General features: G+C 44.3%; 1 protein-coding gene and 1 long non-coding RNA gene across 2 annotated transcripts in view; one reads left to right on the plus strand and one right to left on the minus strand.

Moving 5' to 3' along the window:
* CNKSR3 (CNKSR family member 3) overlaps positions 1 to 14,281 on the minus strand; it is a 64,625-nt gene extending 50,344 nt beyond the window's left edge. The window contains exon 1 of the mRNA XM_064447066.1: positions 14,080 to 14,281. Coding sequence (XP_064303136.1) covers positions 14,080 to 14,131 — 52 coding nt within the window. The 5' untranslated portion in view covers positions 14,132 to 14,281. The remainder of the gene's footprint in view (positions 1 to 14,079) is intronic.
* On the plus strand, positions 12,978 to 17,135 carry LOC135312574 (uncharacterized). Its single transcript, XR_010372181.1, has 2 exons — positions 12,978 to 13,796; positions 14,705 to 17,135. It is a non-coding gene; the product is annotated as an uncharacterized LOC135312574 (long non-coding RNA).
* The last annotated feature ends 1,801 nt before the right edge of the window (positions 17,136 to 18,936 follow it).

The following is an 18,936-nucleotide window of genomic DNA, read 5'->3' on the forward strand; positions in this document are numbered from 1 at the left end:
GCAATATTAGTATTAATCACAGTAATTACATACTGACTACAAGCAACACAAAAGCACTGTCCCCTTTGAAGCATACTTCCTAAGGTGGCTGCCTCCACAGCTTGTCAACTTTAATAGGTTAGGCCCCTCCCATGGGGAAAATAGGTCAACATCTTTGCAGTAGATTAATTTTTATACTTCTTATCAAGTGTAAAAAAACCCACACCTTTGCTGGCACTAAAAATAAATACTATCCTCCAACAGATCAAGCACAAAGTCATTTCATTTTCTCAAAGCAGTAACAGAACACTCTACATTACTTGTTTGTGTCTCTAGCTCACGAAGCCTGTGTGCCTGATAACTTTATGTGGTTAATATGGCACAACAACCCCCCACCCTAGGGCCTTCATCTCAAACATGCAATTAAGAGCTTGCCTTTTAAAAGTTTCAAGGTTTTTGTGGTTGAAGGAGTAGTTCATTAGTCACAAGAGCTCCTTTTCTTGAACTCTGGTAATTAACACTCTGATGCCTGTTCCCACAGTGGAAACAAGAGGGAACATTGCAAAACTGCCTGCCTCTTGGATCCCAAGAAGAAATAGGGTGATCCCTTTAATTTGGTTTGGCTGTCTTCTCACACCACCATGTGGAACTGTTTTGGCTGATTGCAGCAAGGTCCATTACTCACATCTGCCTCTCCTTTGTGTGTGCACCCTTGCGAACACTGTGATTGCTGTTACACCCATGAGCTAGTCAGGGAGCAGTTTGCTTTAAGGCAACAGCTGATGTGGTTGCCAGATAGCCAGCCTTTTAGATGACAACCTCCTACACTGTTATGAAACATTTATGACTAGCACCTTCCAATCTCACCATCACCAGGGAGGCATAAGTACAGGCACACGAGAATCACCAGTTGTCGACACCTGCTAATCACATTAATATGTCATAGGAAGCTGAATGACATTAACAGAAAAATGCTGATGGTGCATACCTCTTAACATCACGGACAGATCCCCAGGAGTCACTACTGGATTCTCCTAGCAGATGCTGTCATTACTTGGTTGCACACATTACTTCATTTTAAAAATCCCCATAACATTTACATCAGGAATTCTAGCTTCCTAAAAGTTATTGTTTGCATTATTCTGTATAACACATTGAGTCCCTTCCATGAGCCAGGACACACACAGAGCCTCAAGACCAAAGAATAAAAATCCCAAACCCTGTCTAAAGGGAGCATGAAACAGAGAAAGGAACATAAGACAAGGAATGAAACTCCACCCTGTTGGACAGGCAATGATTTCACTGCACTAGCTATCAGCTCTCACCTGCAAAGGGCTGGAAAGGCTAATGCTATCACAGCTGACAGCTTTGAGGAGAGCTTCACAGCAATGCTAAAAGGATCAGAAAGCTTAAAGGTGTCCAGGTAAAGGAGCCATTGGGTTCCCAACAACAGGTGAGTAAAGATGTGCAAGGCAAAGCTAGGCCAAAAAGATCTGAGAGCCAAAGCAGCCAGCATACGTTTGAAGCAATAAAGGTGGCAGCAGACAGGGAGGAAGGAAAGACTGATACAGTTAGCACACCTAGCCAGACAAAAAAAAAGCCACAAAAAACCACCCCACACCAAAGCTTTGCAGTAGCAAAACACGCTGATAACATTGCACCAGTGACAGGAGAGACCTGCCTTGAGGCACCCAATATAATAGGCATATCACTGAAGCATCTCAGATTCCTTTGAACAGACTATGTCAAAAACCAATATTTATCAACAGAGCAAGTCCACCAAATCTCTCAGCTTCCCCATATTTTTATAATTGCTTTAAACATCTAAAGCAATTGCCTCAAACAATTAGCTGCCTGACACATTTTCATTATTCCACATCGTCTTACAGCCCTAGTTAGGTGTGTAGTGATGACGCTACTTCCTAAAATAGAAGAGACCTCAGAGTTCAGGTGCAACACCCCAACTGTAAGAAAGCCAAAGGCATCTAAGATCAACAGTGGCAAAGCTGATTGAGGACTCTGAATCACATACAAGTCCAAAATACCACCAACCTGACCAGGAGCCCTACCTCCTTCCCAGATGTAAAGTGGACCAGAGGAGGGCAGGAAAGAGCCCTGTATCTATCTCAGCCACTCCGTCTGACATCCTCATACAGTATTTGTTGTGATTATGAAGAAGCAAGAGTGTGAGCAGATATTACACCCTTTTAGTACAGTGTTGACAAGATATTTCTGACACTCTGCTGAAGCTCTTAAAAGTATCAGGTCTTCCTCATACTTTTAATGCACAGCAAAGCACCATCACGTATTTGTAGGGAAGTCAGTCAATTTGATTGATGGCTACTTGCCTCTTTCTCACAGCATTTCAGCTAAATTGGGTTTTGTTTGGAAAGATCTGTTAAAGAATACAACTTTATTGGTACAGCTTCCAGATAGTGCATTATTCTGAGGTGCCAGAAGCATCTCTAGGGAGGACCCTCACATATATGGCTAACAAAGCTGCTAGGGGCATGCTGCAGGCAAAATGAAAATAGTTTAAATCTTAATAGAAAACTAGTTTTCAAAAGGTAACAGATTTTTAGGAACACCCAATGACAGGGAGGAATGTTAAAGAGCAAAATATATTTCAGTAAAGCCACAAGAAATAACTAAGTTTCCAAATATCATTTCAACACACTCTTAACCCTTGGAAAATTGAGGATGATACTGGACAATAAAATTACATGCACTATGCTCAATTACACATGTGTTAGAAACCACACCGTCATTTCAGTGTTCTGCAGCAAAGCACCCATGTAATTTGAGCAAAACTGTAAGTGTACATACAAGCTGACAATCTGGAAAACGGATAGTTCTGTGAATAACAGCTCAACAAAAGTCTTCAGACATGCCTAGCATGGGACTGACTCTACTGGGAGCTGGAATTCCTCTCCAGATATACTGCCCTGAGAAGCCAGGACTAATCTTACTACAGTAGAAACTGACATACAGTTGCCATAGTACCACTAGCAACACATCTCGGTGTCCAATTGTCAACTGCCCTGTTTCAAGAGAAAATTTTATATGCCAAAGATGCTCACTAGCTTGGAACATAGGCACTGTGATGTGGTCTAAAATGACAAAATATTAAACAGCTTCCCAAAATATTCAAGACTAGCTACTTCACTAAAGGTTTGGTTCTAGCAACATCAATGGAAAACATCATTTTCCAACCAGTTTCCCATCATGGCTAGCACCGTAAGATAGGAGGGTTTCTGCTGTAAAAAGAATCCGAAGTAGCACCAAGAGTTCCAAGTATTTCTAATTATACCGCACATGAAAAATATAGTATATTTTAACACAGAATTCTTAAAATATTGCATCTGAGAGTAATAACGGATGCAAGTGTGACAATAACAGACATCATCTGTCCCTTCTACTTTGTCTTGCTCCAGTGCAAGGCACTGTTGCAAGTGCTCCAATGTTTCTAATTATACCACAACACAAAGATCTAAGAAGTACCAGCTACTCCTAATTCAGTTACAGTTGTTAGAGTCTCCCTTTTCATGCAGCAAAATGTGGTGCTGCTCACCTTTCTACATAACTTTATAAGGTAGCCCAGCAATTAAAGACACTGCACTGGAGCAAGACAAAGTAGAAGGGACAGAAGATGTCAGTTATTGTCACACTTGCATCCGTTATTACTCTCAGATGCAATATTTTAAGAACTCTGTGTTAAAGTACACCAAATTTTTCATCAGATGCTGATTAGCACGAGATACAATTACAGCTCTCCCACATACAGATCACACTGATCACCTTCAACAACTCTTTTGTACATCAGATGCCTATAGACTAGTAGTATTCCAACAGCCCTAAATGCAGCCGTACTCTATTTTCTTAAGCAAGCATACACATAATGTTTAAACGAGCACGCCCCTCATTTGTTGTTATGACTTCCTGCACCCCAGCAGTTCTCAGGTGACCAACGGAGAAAGAGGGATCCTATAACTGCAACATTGAACCAGGGCCTGCAAGTTTTCTTCCTCTGCTGCAGACATCACGGGACAGACCTGGATGGAGGCTGACCTGCTTGAACACTCAGGGTACTCTGAGACCTACTCAGTACTCAGTAGAGCCCAGAGCGTGAATCGAATCACACTGAAACAGACACCGAGCACAAGATCTGCCAAGTCACTCTCTAGGCTCCAGTGACTATAGCAGGAGTACAGACTTCTATATTAATCACGTCTTAATCCTGATTTGAATGCTGCCCACTGTATGACCAGAGGCAAATCACTTTTACCATATGCTCCATAACGCAGAGTCATAAATGGACACTTGAAGTAGCCCAAACAGACATTTCAGGAGTTTATAAGCACTATAACTGCATTAGGGGATGAAAATATACAAGACAATAATGCTAATGATGTTTCTACTGCATAGATAACTTACTTCAGGTGAGTTGGACCTGCACTGTGTAAGGTAGGCACACCCCAAATTCCTCACAATGTTAGCTCCCTATCTTTAAAATGAAAATAACAGCAAATTCCTTCTGAGAGGAGAGCTGAAAAAAACAAAGACTGTGAAGCACCAGGGACACTGCAATAATGAGTTACAGTTAAATCAAGATAAGAATTGCATAAGACACCAAAAGAACACTTCATCAGCCTCCAGAGACTTTGTTTCTTAAGGGTCTGCTCCAGTCATCTTCTCTTGATACTTTTAAAATTTGACTAAAAGTACCACAACTTGCCAGAATCCTACCAGCCAGCATCAGTCTGGTACATATACTCTAACAAAGTAGTAAGCAGGCAGCAAAACATTTAAGAAGCATGAAACTATCATAAAAGCAACCATAAAAATAGAGCCCCCACCACTGGGAGCCCCCACTGCCAGCAAGTACTTGCTGTAGAAGCACAGCATCCATCTCAGTCCATTTTAATGCTCCAGCTTCAGCACTGCTCAATCCCACACCCACCCTCCTGAATAAGTGATGAATCTCATTCTCAATCAAATGCCAATACTACATGTTCCTCCAAAATTACCGTTAAATCCTAATCATAACTGAGGGCAAAATGTGTTCTTAACTTTTTTTTTTTAAATGCAGTGATGTCTAACATGTGTTATTGTGAGATACAACTAAAACCAGCAAGAAATAAAAATGTTATTGGCAGGCTTGATTTCCAAGTTCTTGTTTTGATCACATATGGATTTTATTTATCCAGTGTTATTGTCTGAAATAGTGTGAAGTATGTATAGTTAGAGGAAAGATGAAGGATTTCTTTTTTTAAATACAAGGAAATATATACAGTGCTTTTATGTTTACACAGGGACTATGTTTCACAAGAGGCATAACATTACATTCTCTGGTAAGTACAGCCTAAGTCCAAATACTACATGGAATACTATAAATTTTACAGGAAAAAAATTACAAGCACACAGAATTTATAGCATATTTATCTTTTCTCTCATCTTTCATCCAAAGTTTCCATTACAGCTTGCATTAGGAATGCCAACAATTACTAAGTTTTATGTTTTGCCATAATCCTTCTAAAATTCTGTTTGGTGAAGCTAACAGAATACAAACAGCAAGAATCCTGCACCTTGCAAAGAATGGGCAAGTAAAGCAGTGAATACAAATCACCACTAGATCTATTTAGGATGGGGAAAGAAAAGCAGAAGAAAAAAAAACCACCATCACTCATGTCAGAGCAGGTATCTGCACTTCACTAGGTTTCCACTTTTTCTCTACAATACTCTCCGGGCACAGCTCCATCCTCTAGTCCCTGCACATCTTTTTCAGTCCGCATTCTTCAGGCATGTCTGAACTTGTTCTTACAGCCCTCCTTCCTCAGGGGAAGTCCTACACAGGAGGAAGGGTGGGCAGAAAGTCTTCATCCCTATTGTTCTCTTCTCCCTCCCCACCCCCACAGCCACGCACACCTCTTCTCAGCAGTGCAGTGCTGGGATACCTGCTCAGGTACAGCGTTCTGCCTCCTGCAGCACTGGGATAGCAGCCAACTCAAAATTAAATTTTCAAAGCACTGAAGTTACGATATTGCTGTCCCGATAAAACAGTTTGATAGATCTTCGTTCTTCTATTTACATGTCTACCTGTCAAAGGGTAGCCTTTTGGCCATCCCAGCAAGGACACTGCTCTTTCACAATGCTAGCTCGGGAGGAAGAAAAAAGTGCTGCCAAGACCTGCAGCTCAGCACAAAGCATCTTTGGAATGGGCAGTAGCAGTAATATCACAACCGAAGGCAGAAATTCTCTCTTATTAGGTAAGGGTCGTTTACACAGTACAAAAGCTAGGAAGCCCAAGAGAAACCCTTAACCAGTCTGCCTCACTGGCCCAGTAGACTCGTAATATATCCAAAGGAGGCAATACCATGAGAGATTCCCTTCTATTCTAGCTAGGAGGGGATCTGCACCAGACAAGGTATCTTTTATTTAATGACAAAATGGGTATGTTGCAGAGCCTTTCATAAAGCGTTCACCCAGCACACTTCATTCCAGTCATAGAAGACTCTGTGAGATAAGGAAAGATATTAATGATAAAAGGATGGCAACCTAAGCAACATTCTTTTTGCACACACAAGACAGATATCAGGATCATTAGCCTAGAATCGTGTACCAACACTTGCTTTAGCAGAAGCCTTAGCCCTTGATGAGCACCAATTAAGTTTTAAATGGAGCTCCTTCCTTTGATCAAGGAGCAAGATAAGATCACATTTATGCCACAGAGCTTTGATTGCAACAACACACCAGACGCTTTGCTTACCTACACATAACTACTAGTATAAGAAACAGTCCAAAAAAATAAAGGTTTTTGTCATTACAGTGACAAAGAACTGTCTTAATGTAAAAGGCTATCAGAGTAGCCCAAACAAGAAACTACATGAACTCTGCACTGATGCAATATGATAACATAATTCAGCCAGATACTGAATGCATGCCTGTAGACCAAAGTTAGAGGTCAGTGATTTGATCTCGCCAAATCAAACACAAATGCTTGGTTTTGTCCAGCATATGTGATGTTTGATGAAAATTAGCTACATTTCATAATACCATAAATATCTATTTTAATAGGTAATGAATGTTTAAAGCCAGTGAAACAGATCAGGCTGATTCAGTGCACCTCCCACAGATCCTCCGAGCTGTGAAACGTTATTGCTTATACTCTGAAAAGATGGGGACAGGCATATGGAAACCCACAGGTAACTTCCTCGTGCAAAGGAAGCGTGGCCCAGGGATCAGAATGATAGCCTCAGACTCCAAAGTCATCTCACTCCAGTAATGAGAGCCCAAATAACAAAAGGACTGTATATTTCGCCTAACATCAGACAGAGATACACAGTCAAACAGAATTTTTATTTCAATTTCCTTTCTCTTACTGCAGCCCTGTGGACCAACACACTAAAGTCTGTAAGCAACCCCACAACCTGAAGAAGTTAGGTCCTGAAGAACTACCATAAAGATGTGAAAGGTTGCTATAGAAGCCCCAGCTTCGTTAACTTCTGTCCACCTTTCCTTTCCCCAAGCTAGCCTTGAAAATGTCAATACCTCACTACCTCCTCCTTTTGACAGGACTTGTATTTTGGGGTATATGGAGGATAGAGTGAGGAGACACTGCAGAAACACCAACCCCCTAGGGTGGTGAGACCTGACTGCCTGACCTTGTTAGGAAAATGAAAGGTGCAAATTAAGACCAATATCATCACTTTTATAGAAAAAAACACAACGGTAATAAACTTTTTCCACTTAATTCAGAGAGGCACTGTTCAGACTTATTCATTAACCTACCTTCTGTGTGAAGCTTCCCTGTAAGTGGAAATCTTGTCCTAATGTGATGCAGCAAACTGAAACCTGAGCAGTCTCGCCACCTCTTCTGCAATCCCTAACTGTCACTGGTCTGTTTCACATGTGGAAGGAGCTCTTCTGTTAGACTGTGACTTAAACAAGGCAATCCAAAAGTTTAGATTTAAGAAATAAAAAGGAAAGAACAAACACCACCCAAAAAAACCTGCATGCTTTTGAATACTTGCTGACAGGATGTATGCATGCATCACTCATAACTGCAACTCATCTAGCAGCATGTGTTAGATAGCAGCCTTTTGTCAGAGTCTTTTACTTAAGAAAATAAAACATCATGACAAATTTCAACATGCATTTTATCCAGTGCCCTATACTTTGTCTTCCCTTAGCTTTTGCAGTGTGATAGACAGTGGACAGAGAAAGGCACGATCCTTGGCAAAGGGGATTTACATGCTGAAAACGTGGAGTTGCAGGCAGAAGTGCAAGGAACGAACATGTAACAAGAGTTATGAAAATCTGACACAAACACAACATTTCATCAAAAATGAGGCTTTTCCTACAGAAGTCTCCAACAGAGAAATGACTTCCTGTCCCTCAAGAAAAAGTTTTAAATAAAGAAGGAAAAAAAGCAACTGACCCACTGGTCAATCTCTGCACCTTCTGTTGAACAGTTACAAGAAAATTCTCCTAATAAGCCTACCACTTTACACCTCTAGTTGGTTAATACTGAGCATGCATCTTCACTCTTAACACTACTACCTATGTTCAGGTACCACCTGAATACACCCCGTACACCTAGAACTCATTGTCAGAGTTTCACTACATTCCTCTACAGAAGTTAGTCGACTTTCTACTAATGCCCATTGTGATTTAGCATTTTAAATGTTGCTTTTCCAGACATTATGCTGACAGCATTGAACTTTTAGACTTTCTGATGTTTGGTTAAAACAGTCTGAACAGCAACTTTATGGCAAATAAACAGAGCTGACTGAACACAAAAAGATTGGGGGAGGGGAATAAAAAACTCTCAGAACCCACAAGAATCTCAAGAAAGTGCAACGCAGCAAAAAACCATCAAAACATGATCTAAACACATGAACACAGAGGCCAACTTTGGTTGGTTGTTTTGGTTTTTTTCATACACATTCACTGATCTTAACTACAATGAATGAATAATTTTAACACTGCAGTAATACAAAGTCATTGTGCAACTTTTTACTTTGTTTCAACCCACAAATAAACATAAGTAGATTTATTTAGTATATTCAGCTTTTACTAGTAAAACACTATGGGCCAGCTATATTAAGAATTTCAGCACAAATCTGCAAAAAGCAGTTATTCAATGTCATCTTCTGATCTATTTAACAAATACACTATACATAAAGTGTTTAAGTAACCAAGTAACCAGAGGAAAGAGATTCTTCTGCAGCCTGTTATGGGCAGCTCTCTACTCTTCCTCAGTGAAGTCAAAACACTGTCTTAAAAAAATACCAGGGGTTCTTAGTGTTAGATTTTCCCGAACAATTTGAACACAACAGCATTCACTTGTGAGTACCTAAAAAAGAAAAGGATGGCTAAAAAAAAAGAAAACTAACAAAAACCCCAGTGCTATGCATTACCCGCAATCATTTCTAAAATCCAGTTATGGTGCACACCCAGTGAATATGACTGACCTTGTTGAAATCTCCCTGGGTAAGCAAGATAGCCCTAAAAAAAGAACACCAGGCCCTCACGATTAATTGCTAACTATTAATAAATTAGCATATTTCTCCCTCTTCTCCCAGGCATACCTATAAATAAATATAACGGCCCAAAAGCTTTACCAGGAAAGGAAATCGGAGTATTTAATGATATAACAGGCACAGGAATAAGTGATATCCGTTAACCACTGAGGAAGGGAATAACCAAACCTGGAGTGCAGTGAAGAGACCAAAGCAGACGTGTGATCCCCAGCTAGCTGAGCCTACAGCTACTGTGACAAAGGCCAAATTGTAATGGAGCCTCACAACAACAGAGGCTTCTAACCACAAGCACGTCAAACCGTCTTTACCGTGTAAAATCTGGCTTGAAGTCACAACTCACATAAGTATGTGAGGCCTGGGGGCAGGGGGAAGAGGCTACAGCAAACAAAGAGGAGGCACAGCAACGGTACTCTAGGAAGACAGTGACATTTCTCACACAGAAGGCCCTATCCCAAACGCAGCTTTCCTTCCTCTCGCATCTTTTGAGGAATGACCTTAGCTGTGTTTTTTTCAGTACCCAGGGGCTTCTGGGACCAGAGAGTTTCTCCACATGATCAGATCAGTCTCTCTCCTTCAAACTGATGCTACGCCAGTAAAATCATAGCACTTTTTTGCTGGAGTTTTCTCCATGTGCATAGCCCTGTAGAACTAAATGGTTCTTGCTTGTTTCTGAACCCAGGATAGCCCAAAGAACTGCAAGCCCACAAACAAATACCAGCAGCTTACTGCACATGTGCTACAGCATCCACGGCCATACACCTGTCCCACAATAACCTGAATAACTCCAGGAATCCCTCTTGAGGAGCTCTAGGGGAACTCAGTCTCATGGGCACACAACAGAGTGCTGAGATATACAGGTGAGGACTTGAAGCCTGTAAGCACCGGAGCAAGGCTACACAAGAGCAAGACCACAGGTCAACCTCAACATCATCCAGATGTTAGTTTATACCCCAACAAGGATCAACCAAAAAAAAAAGTGAAAAAGAAAAACAAACACACATCATCTCAGTACAGTCAGGAACACAGTGCAGGCTGTATCAAAGAGCATAAGTTCCATGTCAGCCCAGCCACAAGTCAAATCAACACAGCAGCCTAGACGAAGGAGTACCTTTCCATTGCTGAACACAGCCCCTAAATGCTTTTTGAATTAGTGTCACGCTCTAAGAGAAACAAACTATACCTACATCATCACTTCTTCCAGACAGAAATCGAGGAGGTGCTTATAAAAAATATCAGATAGTTTTCAAACACCGATGTTGTAGCTGAAAAGTTATCACATCCTTGGTCAAAGCTTGAGAAGTGCTTCACCTACACAGAAAATTGCAAGTGAGCAAAAGCGCAACTCTTCCTCAGCAGCTCAGTTTAACTGGACCATCTCTTATTAGCTACATAGCCTGCTACTGTCAGTACAGTGCTCTCTGCCAGAAAAAACAACACACTTGTTCACAAAAAACAGCAGCATTTTAATCTGAATTAGCAAGAGAAGACAAGCAACTGCGTTTTGCATCGGCTGCTGGTGGTAACAATGAACACAGTGCTTTTTATTCCAAACCTGACTACAAAAACCTAAAAATGTTCATGTTCAGCTTGCTAATTCTTGATAGGTTCTATGTGAAATTCTAGATAAATGCTATTTGCAGTATTTACCTAGGAGTGAACAGCTCAAAGTCACAACAAAACTCTTCAGGATAAGAGTTATCTTGTTTAAAAAGTTAGTTCAAAAGCTACTTTAAAAAAAAAAAAAGGCAAGTTCATCAAGATCCTATAAGCTAACTGTCCAGCAGCAGTCATACAGCTTACTTTTGGACTTTGCTTTTGAAGGTTTGTTTCATGGAACAGCAGGAAGTTTCCATGCTTTTTTTGGTTTAGAAAAGTTATTTTTAAAAAAAAAAACTTCAATTTATACATGTTTGTTTTTAAAAAGATTTGGAAAAAAAAAGTTCCTGGAGAAATATTCTCAGTTTTACATTGAGCATTAAAACAGACTAAATCAGACCACTTATTGCCGCTACTCTCCATATTTTCCCAAGATCTTTTTATCATTGTACAATAAGCATGCATCATTATCTGCAAAACCAATCTCCCACTGAAAGCTGGCATCCCCCACCACAGTTATTGATGTTATTCTTCTACAGTACATCTCCACAGCACTAACTACAGGCAGCGGATATCACCAGCCAAATACTTTCTCCCAGAGCTTGACCAGGTCAGTGAAGACCGTTGTATCACCCTTCCTGGACAGCACGCGTAAGAAAACAAATGGCGTAAGCTCCCCTCCAATCACTTGTTTTATAAAACTAACCTTGAGAATTAAATATAATATTCATACGGTAGCATATAGAATATTGGTCTTTGGCCAAAGTCCAGTGGTTGTGAACTACAGAGTAAATAACCATTTCAGAGTAAAAAAAAAAAACACTATGAAACATTGGGCTAATAGGGCTGTTAGCTAGCTATTAAAGTGTCAATTTTAATGTGCAGAGATGAAAGCGTAACCATAAAGAAAAATTCTCCACATCTTATTTCTTTATTACAGTTTTGTCATGCAACATGAAATGATGCCATACGCCAAAGAGGTCAAGAGCTTACCTAGGAACTAAAAAACAACAGCAGAAACAAAAGTCACCAGCAGTCTTTAATTTATTCCTTTGCATTTCAAAGGACACGTGTTTGCATTAGTCAGAAGATCCACCTCCAAACTACGGCCAACCCTCAAATTATTCTGCATAACACTAATTGAGGGTCCAGCTGAAGAGTTACCTGTTCAAGGAACTTGCGAATAAAATAAATTATGCAAGAAAGCAAGCCAAGCATGCTTAAGTATAATAAAGCTTTTTAAAATTATTAGCAGGTTTACTCTTTAATCTGGCAAGGTAGCAAACTCTCAGCGCCCAAGAGGAAAAAAAAAAAAAAAAAAAACACACAATGAAGGAAAAGCATTATACACATATTCCACATGCCAAAGCAAAAGGCTTATTTCATTGGAACAATGCGCTCCTGTTTAAACCAATACCAATCAGAAAAAAAGGAGATCTCTCTGTGGAAGTTATTTATACGTTAACGCATAACTTCACAGCACGTTTGTGCGGAATCCTCTTCTCACAAAGGCTGCTTGGACGGTCCCTCGCTGGCACCGGCCCCTTCCCGCACATGTTCACGCTCAGGAGGGCTGGGAGTATCCATCTCGCCCTGGATGAAAACACGAGCCTGGCTTTCCAAATGTGCCTCAGTCGTGAGCCGAACTACTGCCAAGCGCTGACCACAGGCACGCAGTCTAATCAGCATTATGGTCCTGAGACAGAGGAGTAATGGCTGCTGTAAGTAAATGCCGCTCCTAATCCCGGGCAACTTGCACCTCTGAAAGCGTTCCTAATGTCACATCAACTCCAGCAAAGCCTGTGAAAACACTTTACGGAATAACGGGGGGGGGGGGGGGGATCACGCTAAAAACGTAGCCCTACCGGAAAAGAGAAGTACGTTTCGTAAGTCACAGACGCCTCACCTAACTCCGAGCTCTTCCCCTTGATGCATCCCGCGCCGAGCGGGAACCGCGACAGCTACGTCCCAACGGGCATTCGCAAAGCGCTCACCTAGTCCCGGCTCGTTCGACAAAACTAAGCTTCGGCTTGCCTCCGAAGGAAAACCCGGAGCCTCCCACCGCCGCAGAGGCGCCCCGGGCCGGCGGGGGGCAGCTCCCGGGGCGGGGGTCCCAACGCCTCCCTCACACCGCGGCCCGGCCGAGGCTTCCCGCGGCTGCGCCAGCACCGCCCGCAGACCTCGGGGTAGGGAGCGTCGCCGGGCGGGCGCGGGGGAGAAGCGAGCACAGCCGCCAGAGGTGAGGGGCGGGAGGGACGGACGGGTGGACCGAGGGGCCGCAGCTCAACTCGCCGAGCGGGAGCCCGGCGTTTTAATCCCATCGCCGTTAGGCAGGATTAAGAGTTCTTGCTTACTTGAGCTAGTTTACCAAGCTTTTGCTTCACTTACAAAACTGAAGTTTTTTCGACCAGCGAGCGGCTTTCGCTTCAAAAACTGGAAGTTCACTTATTACATCTGCCTGAAGGAGAACAGTCAGTACCTCCATGTCAGCCGGCTGGCCACCACGACGGCAGAAGGAGGAGGCCGAGCCCTGGGGAGACCCCACTGCAAATACACGTACCCCGAGCCGGCCACTCTCACACCGCCCGCTGCACAGCTCACCTCCCCCCTTCCCCACGTCCAAAAAACCCGCCACCCCCTCAAACCCACAGGGCGAAGCAGGCACGAGTGCACCAGCAGGTAAGGAGGGAGCGGGAAGCGGCCGCCTCCCGAGCGGCAGCCCGGGGGGGTCCCGGGGCTCGGCCGGGGCCGGGGCTGGCACCGCCACCGCCGCCCCCGCCAAGGCGCCCGGCGGCGGCCCCGCTCGCCCCCGCCGCCGTGCGGTCGCCCCGCCGGGGTAACCCGGCTTCGGGGAGGGAAGCCACGGCGGTCAGAGCTACCCCGCCGGGCGGTGGGTCCCCGCCGAGCCCGGCACCGGGAAGTTCCCGCGGAGCAAACCCGGCCGGGCCGGCGCCCTCCTTACCCTTAGTCCAGTCCACCACTTGCTTCGGGCTCCACCTGCTCACCGGCTCCATGGCGGGCTCAGCCCCGCCGGCACCAGCACCGGCCCCGGCGGGAGACGGCAGCCGCGCTCCTCCGCGGGCGGACTCGTCCCCTCCTCAGGCTCCCATCCCAGCAGGGCCGCTCCGGGCCGCCCCCTCCTCGGCCTGGCTCCTCCCGCCAGCGGGCCCGCCCCGCCGCCGCTCCGCCCCCAGGTGCTCGCCCCGGGCGGGACGGGACGGGACGGGCCCAGCGGTTCCGCGGGGCGGAACCGGCCGTGAGGGCCGCGGCCGGCCTGTCCCGGCCCTGTGCTTGGAAAAGTGACGAGAGAAACTTCCCGGGGTCCCCGCGGCGCCTCCCGGGAAGGGGAAGGGGAAGGGGAAGGGGAAGGGGAAGGGGAGAAGAAGCCGTCTGGGGACAACGCTTTTAAACTCGTCTTACCCTTCACACTCTGCACACACACACCCGCCCCCGACTGAAGTAAGAAAGCCCCAAAACCATTAAATAAAATTCGCCTAACACTTTAAATTTCATTACTCTTTATAAGCCTCATCCTGCTTTGACTTCGTTGGGTAGAAATCTGTGCAAAAATCATTCTATGATTCTAGGAAAGGGCGCTCCGAAGCAGGGCGGTAGTTGAGACCATGCCATGAGATCCCTCAAGCGTGTCATGTCTGAAAGCCATTGCTCTTGGGACCATGTGGTGACAAAAATCTCACTTTTCTTCAAAGCAAGGTGCAGTTTTAGCTCTTCTAAGTGGGAAGACCAGCCTGGAAGATTTAGAGAATCCAGGCAGAGAGCAGGTGAACAGAAACTGTAATTATTACTAGAACCAGGAATTGCTACGGCTCTCATCATCTCTGCTGTCATATTAACATTGCTTAACTTGTACACAGTGATTAATGCGATTTTGTTTTTAACCGAACACATTTTGGAGGCTCAATATTTCCACGTATGCAAGGAAGGGAGGCCCACTGCCAAGGCGGCTGTGTCTGGTGATGCCATGGTGAGGAAAGGGAAGGAGCGGTGGACGACTGGGACGTTTCCCCTCACCGCAACGTGCACAGGGGCAGACTGGCAGGCAGAAAGGCGACGATTCGGGAGCCACCCAGCATCCTGCCCCAGGAGTGGCGACCTGCCCACAGGGTGGAGTGGCAGCCGGGCTCTTCACCCAGCTTCAGTGGCGGCTCTGTGTGAGTCACGGACCCGTAGCAATTTTAGCAGCAACTGCAGTTTGCCTTCAACTGCGATTTTCCCAATATTGGCACTTGGGTTTTTTATTTCTGAACCCTGCACTTAAAAGGTGTGGAGTCTTTCACATGGTGGATGTTTCAACATAACAGATTACTTCTGTTTTGGTGCTCTCGCTTGGGAGCTACATTAAGCCATGCGGTGTGCCTCAGGCTCGCTTTCCTCAGAGGAAATGTGTCGGCTACCTCCTGAAGCCCAAGTAAGCCCCTAGTGACTCTCAGCCTCTCCTCAGAGGTTTGAGCACTGACCTCCAAAACTGTGTGCCCAGCATACTGACCTCCACCATTCCTTGCTACCGAACGTGTAACTCAACCTACAATTACTTTTCCTTCAGCAAAGCAGCAAAGGGACATGGAGAAACCAGGAGAGAAACTGGGTATTTTTATTGCTTAGGAGATCTGGCTCAGCAACAAATTGCAGCGCAAAGCCCTTTTGTAACACGCACGAAGGTCTTGCTGCTCCTCTTCCTCAGTGAGAAAGAGCAGAGTGAGCTCTGCTGTGATATTCTGACTGTGAAATTTTAACTTGGCAATATTAGAGCGTGGGTAAGCAGCTGGGATTTCAGACTGTCCGGTATCCCACTGATTTCATCAGCTCCCATCTCCATCCATCTGTTATCCCTGGTCGTGTACTTGTGCAGGCTCCCTGGGACAGGGGCTGTCAGTTCTCTGCATGGCTGTGCAGCGCCCAGCTGTGCAGTGCCCAGCTTTCCCACCGCGGCACAAGCAGCTGCCTCCCTGCAGGCGGGCGGGAGCAGGCGCTGCTGCAGGCCCCTGCCACGGGGGTCAAGAAGTGACACTTCACAAGTTCTAGTGTTGGGAAGTAGTAGTAAAAAAAAAAAAAAAAAAGGTGTACTTTTATTTCTTGATTATAAGGTCAATTCATTACAGTTAATTTATCTATTTGGTTTTTGGTTTGTGAAATATGAAGCCTGTTAGTTAACCTCTCTGCCTGTTTTAAAGATTAGAATGCAGTTCATCACAACTTTAATATTGGTGCAACAGCCAAAAGTTTGTCAATTGCCCATTGAATCATGTGTCATTCACACTTAAAAAGCAACAAAACTAAACAGGCTCTCAGCCCTCGCAGAGGCCTGAGTAAACAGACGGGCCTTGCTACATGCCCTGCTAATGGTTTCACAAGGGTTAATGTAACAGTGCTTCTGTCTTAACTACACAGATGCTTCCCCACGTTGCAGGCAGGAAAGCAAATGTCTCTCGCTGTTGGTGTTTGGAGCATTCATCTGCTGTCATCCTTCTCTGTCACGGGTCTTGGGCCAGTCCCTGTGTCTGGTTTGGATAAGATGAGCACCGTGTTTTGTGAGTAAGGCATGCAGATCTGGTCACTTGCTAGCAGAGTGCCAACCTGATAAATCCATTATTCATTGATAGTATGTTTTGTAATTTGCAAAATGACAAATCTTTTTTTTTTTTTTTTTAAGCAGGATGATATTGCAGTGACACTCTGTTCTTTTATTACATTATGTCCCCCAACACCAGCTGCTTTACAGCCTGCTCTGGACAAACAAAATGGGGCTGCCAGGGGAAGGCGGCATGTCTCCAGTTTCTCAAAGGGATTCATAGCCAAGTTCCTTACCTGAGCTACTCTCTCCCAGCCCAAATTGCAAGTGTTCTTTTGAGTTGTTTTTTCCGCATGATTGTGTCATCTCAATCTCATCTTCATTTGAGATTAGATTAACTACTAGTCAATTGGCATGATGCAGTTAGAAGTTCTGTTTGAAGAACAAGGTGTTTTTGTTAAAAAAATACTCATTGCCAAAAGAAATTTTTTAAAAGCAGCTCTGTCTGATATCCAGTAATGCCAAATCAAAAAATAACACTGCCCCTTTGCAGGTCTTCAGTTTCTCTGTGGGTGAGTTTATGTTTGGTGCCAGTATGGAGTATGAGGAAAGATGCGAGATCCCTTTCCCTGCTTGCAGCCTTGTGTGGATTTTGTTGCTGTGGCAAGGACCAGACTACCAGCTCTCCAGAAGCACACATTTTTTCATTTGTTGTAATTTTTCAGCAATAGGAGTTATTTGATTCAAGAAGGAGGTTTTGCTGATTCAGCAATTGTTTGCTGATTCCCCGCTTTCTTTGTTTCCTTTCTTTTTATTCCCCCTTGCCGACCAGGTTTTCAAAGGGACATCAGGTTAGTTTGCAGGGGCAGTCTGGCAACACACAGCTCGGCATCGACCAGGATCATGGTTCCACAGTCACGAACGCAGCACCGAGCACTCTCCTATCACCCCTCAGCAAAGACTTACGAAACAGTCATAAACCCCCAGCGGTACCCCTGCCAAGTTGGCTACCTTGTGTTTGTCACCTACAGGTTTCTATCCTGGCAGCTGGTCAGCAGGAGGGCAGGTGATTCCTTATAACATTCTTTATAACTTATCCTTAAAAAAAAAAAAAAAGGTGTATTTGAATCATTGCAAAGGCTTGGCATCACTTCAGCAGCTGTGTTGTCTCTAGTCTGGCTTTACACTGGACTTACCATTTGTCTAAACACAGTCTGGCTCACCTTGCCTCTTAGGCCATTGTTTTCAGTCCTAAACCTGTGTGCTCTCCCAGGTCACCAGCTTGGATCTGAGTCACGTGTCGTAAGTAGATGATCACATTTCTGACAAAGTAGTCAAAGCGTACAAGGATTGTGTTCAAACTTTAAGCTGGCATCAGGGGGACAGACGATGGGTGATAGCACAAAACCCAGCTGGTACAGAGAGAACACAACAAAATTCATTGGGCAGTTCAGAGTTTAGAGAGTTTGGACCAGGTTATCACTTTACATCACATGGCTGTACGTGCAGCTGCTCGTGTCCCCTGACCGCTGCATCTCAGTCTGCCCCTTGCCAGGCTTACTGCCAGACACCAGAGCTCCGCAGCAGGTCCCTTCGGGTGGTGCAGGCTTGCACAGACAGCAGCAGCTCTGCACAGCTGCAGAGCTCCCTGCCTGCGGGGCGCAGGCTTGAGCCTTAAGCCCCTTTCTCAAAGAGAGGTAATGGCTGTTACTCGTCTTTAGAGGGGTGAATAAACAAGTGTTTAGCCAAAGGTCACATACCAAGTTCAAAAATGTGTTGTCTGCTCAGGGCCCCCAAAAGTTATTTTTCTTACCGAATCAATTTTTTTAGAGGGGTCAGCATATTGCAATTTCTATCTTCGAGTGGAACGATTGTCCATTACTACCACTGTCTACTACTACAAAAAATTAGGATTTACATATGACTTTCGAAGCATTACCTTACCTACACACATGGTCCACAGAAGTCACTAAGACATTTTGCACAATAGCAAGAGAATTTTACCCTACCTAACTAGAATATAGAGCTTCCCAGAAAGGTCAGTGAGTATTTAAAGTTCATTTGGAAATTGCAACAAGAAAATTAACTGAGTCAGAGTGAGTCAGGTTCGGAACTGGGTTTGGTTCTATAAGCATGTAATTAAAAAAATTCACACTAATGGGAAACTGTTGCACCAGAATCAACATCCTCCTTCTTGCCTTGATACTGGAATTGTTAGTGATGGATCTCTTTTATGGATGACAGGGTGGGAGATCTTGGTGTAGCCTGTTGAGATAAATAGCTCTGACT

The sequence above is a fragment of the Phalacrocorax carbo genome, chromosome 3 (assembly GCF_963921805.1).
Source record: "Phalacrocorax carbo chromosome 3, bPhaCar2.1, whole genome shotgun sequence".
Classification (NCBI taxonomy): Eukaryota; Metazoa; Chordata; class Aves; order Suliformes; family Phalacrocoracidae; genus Phalacrocorax; species Phalacrocorax carbo.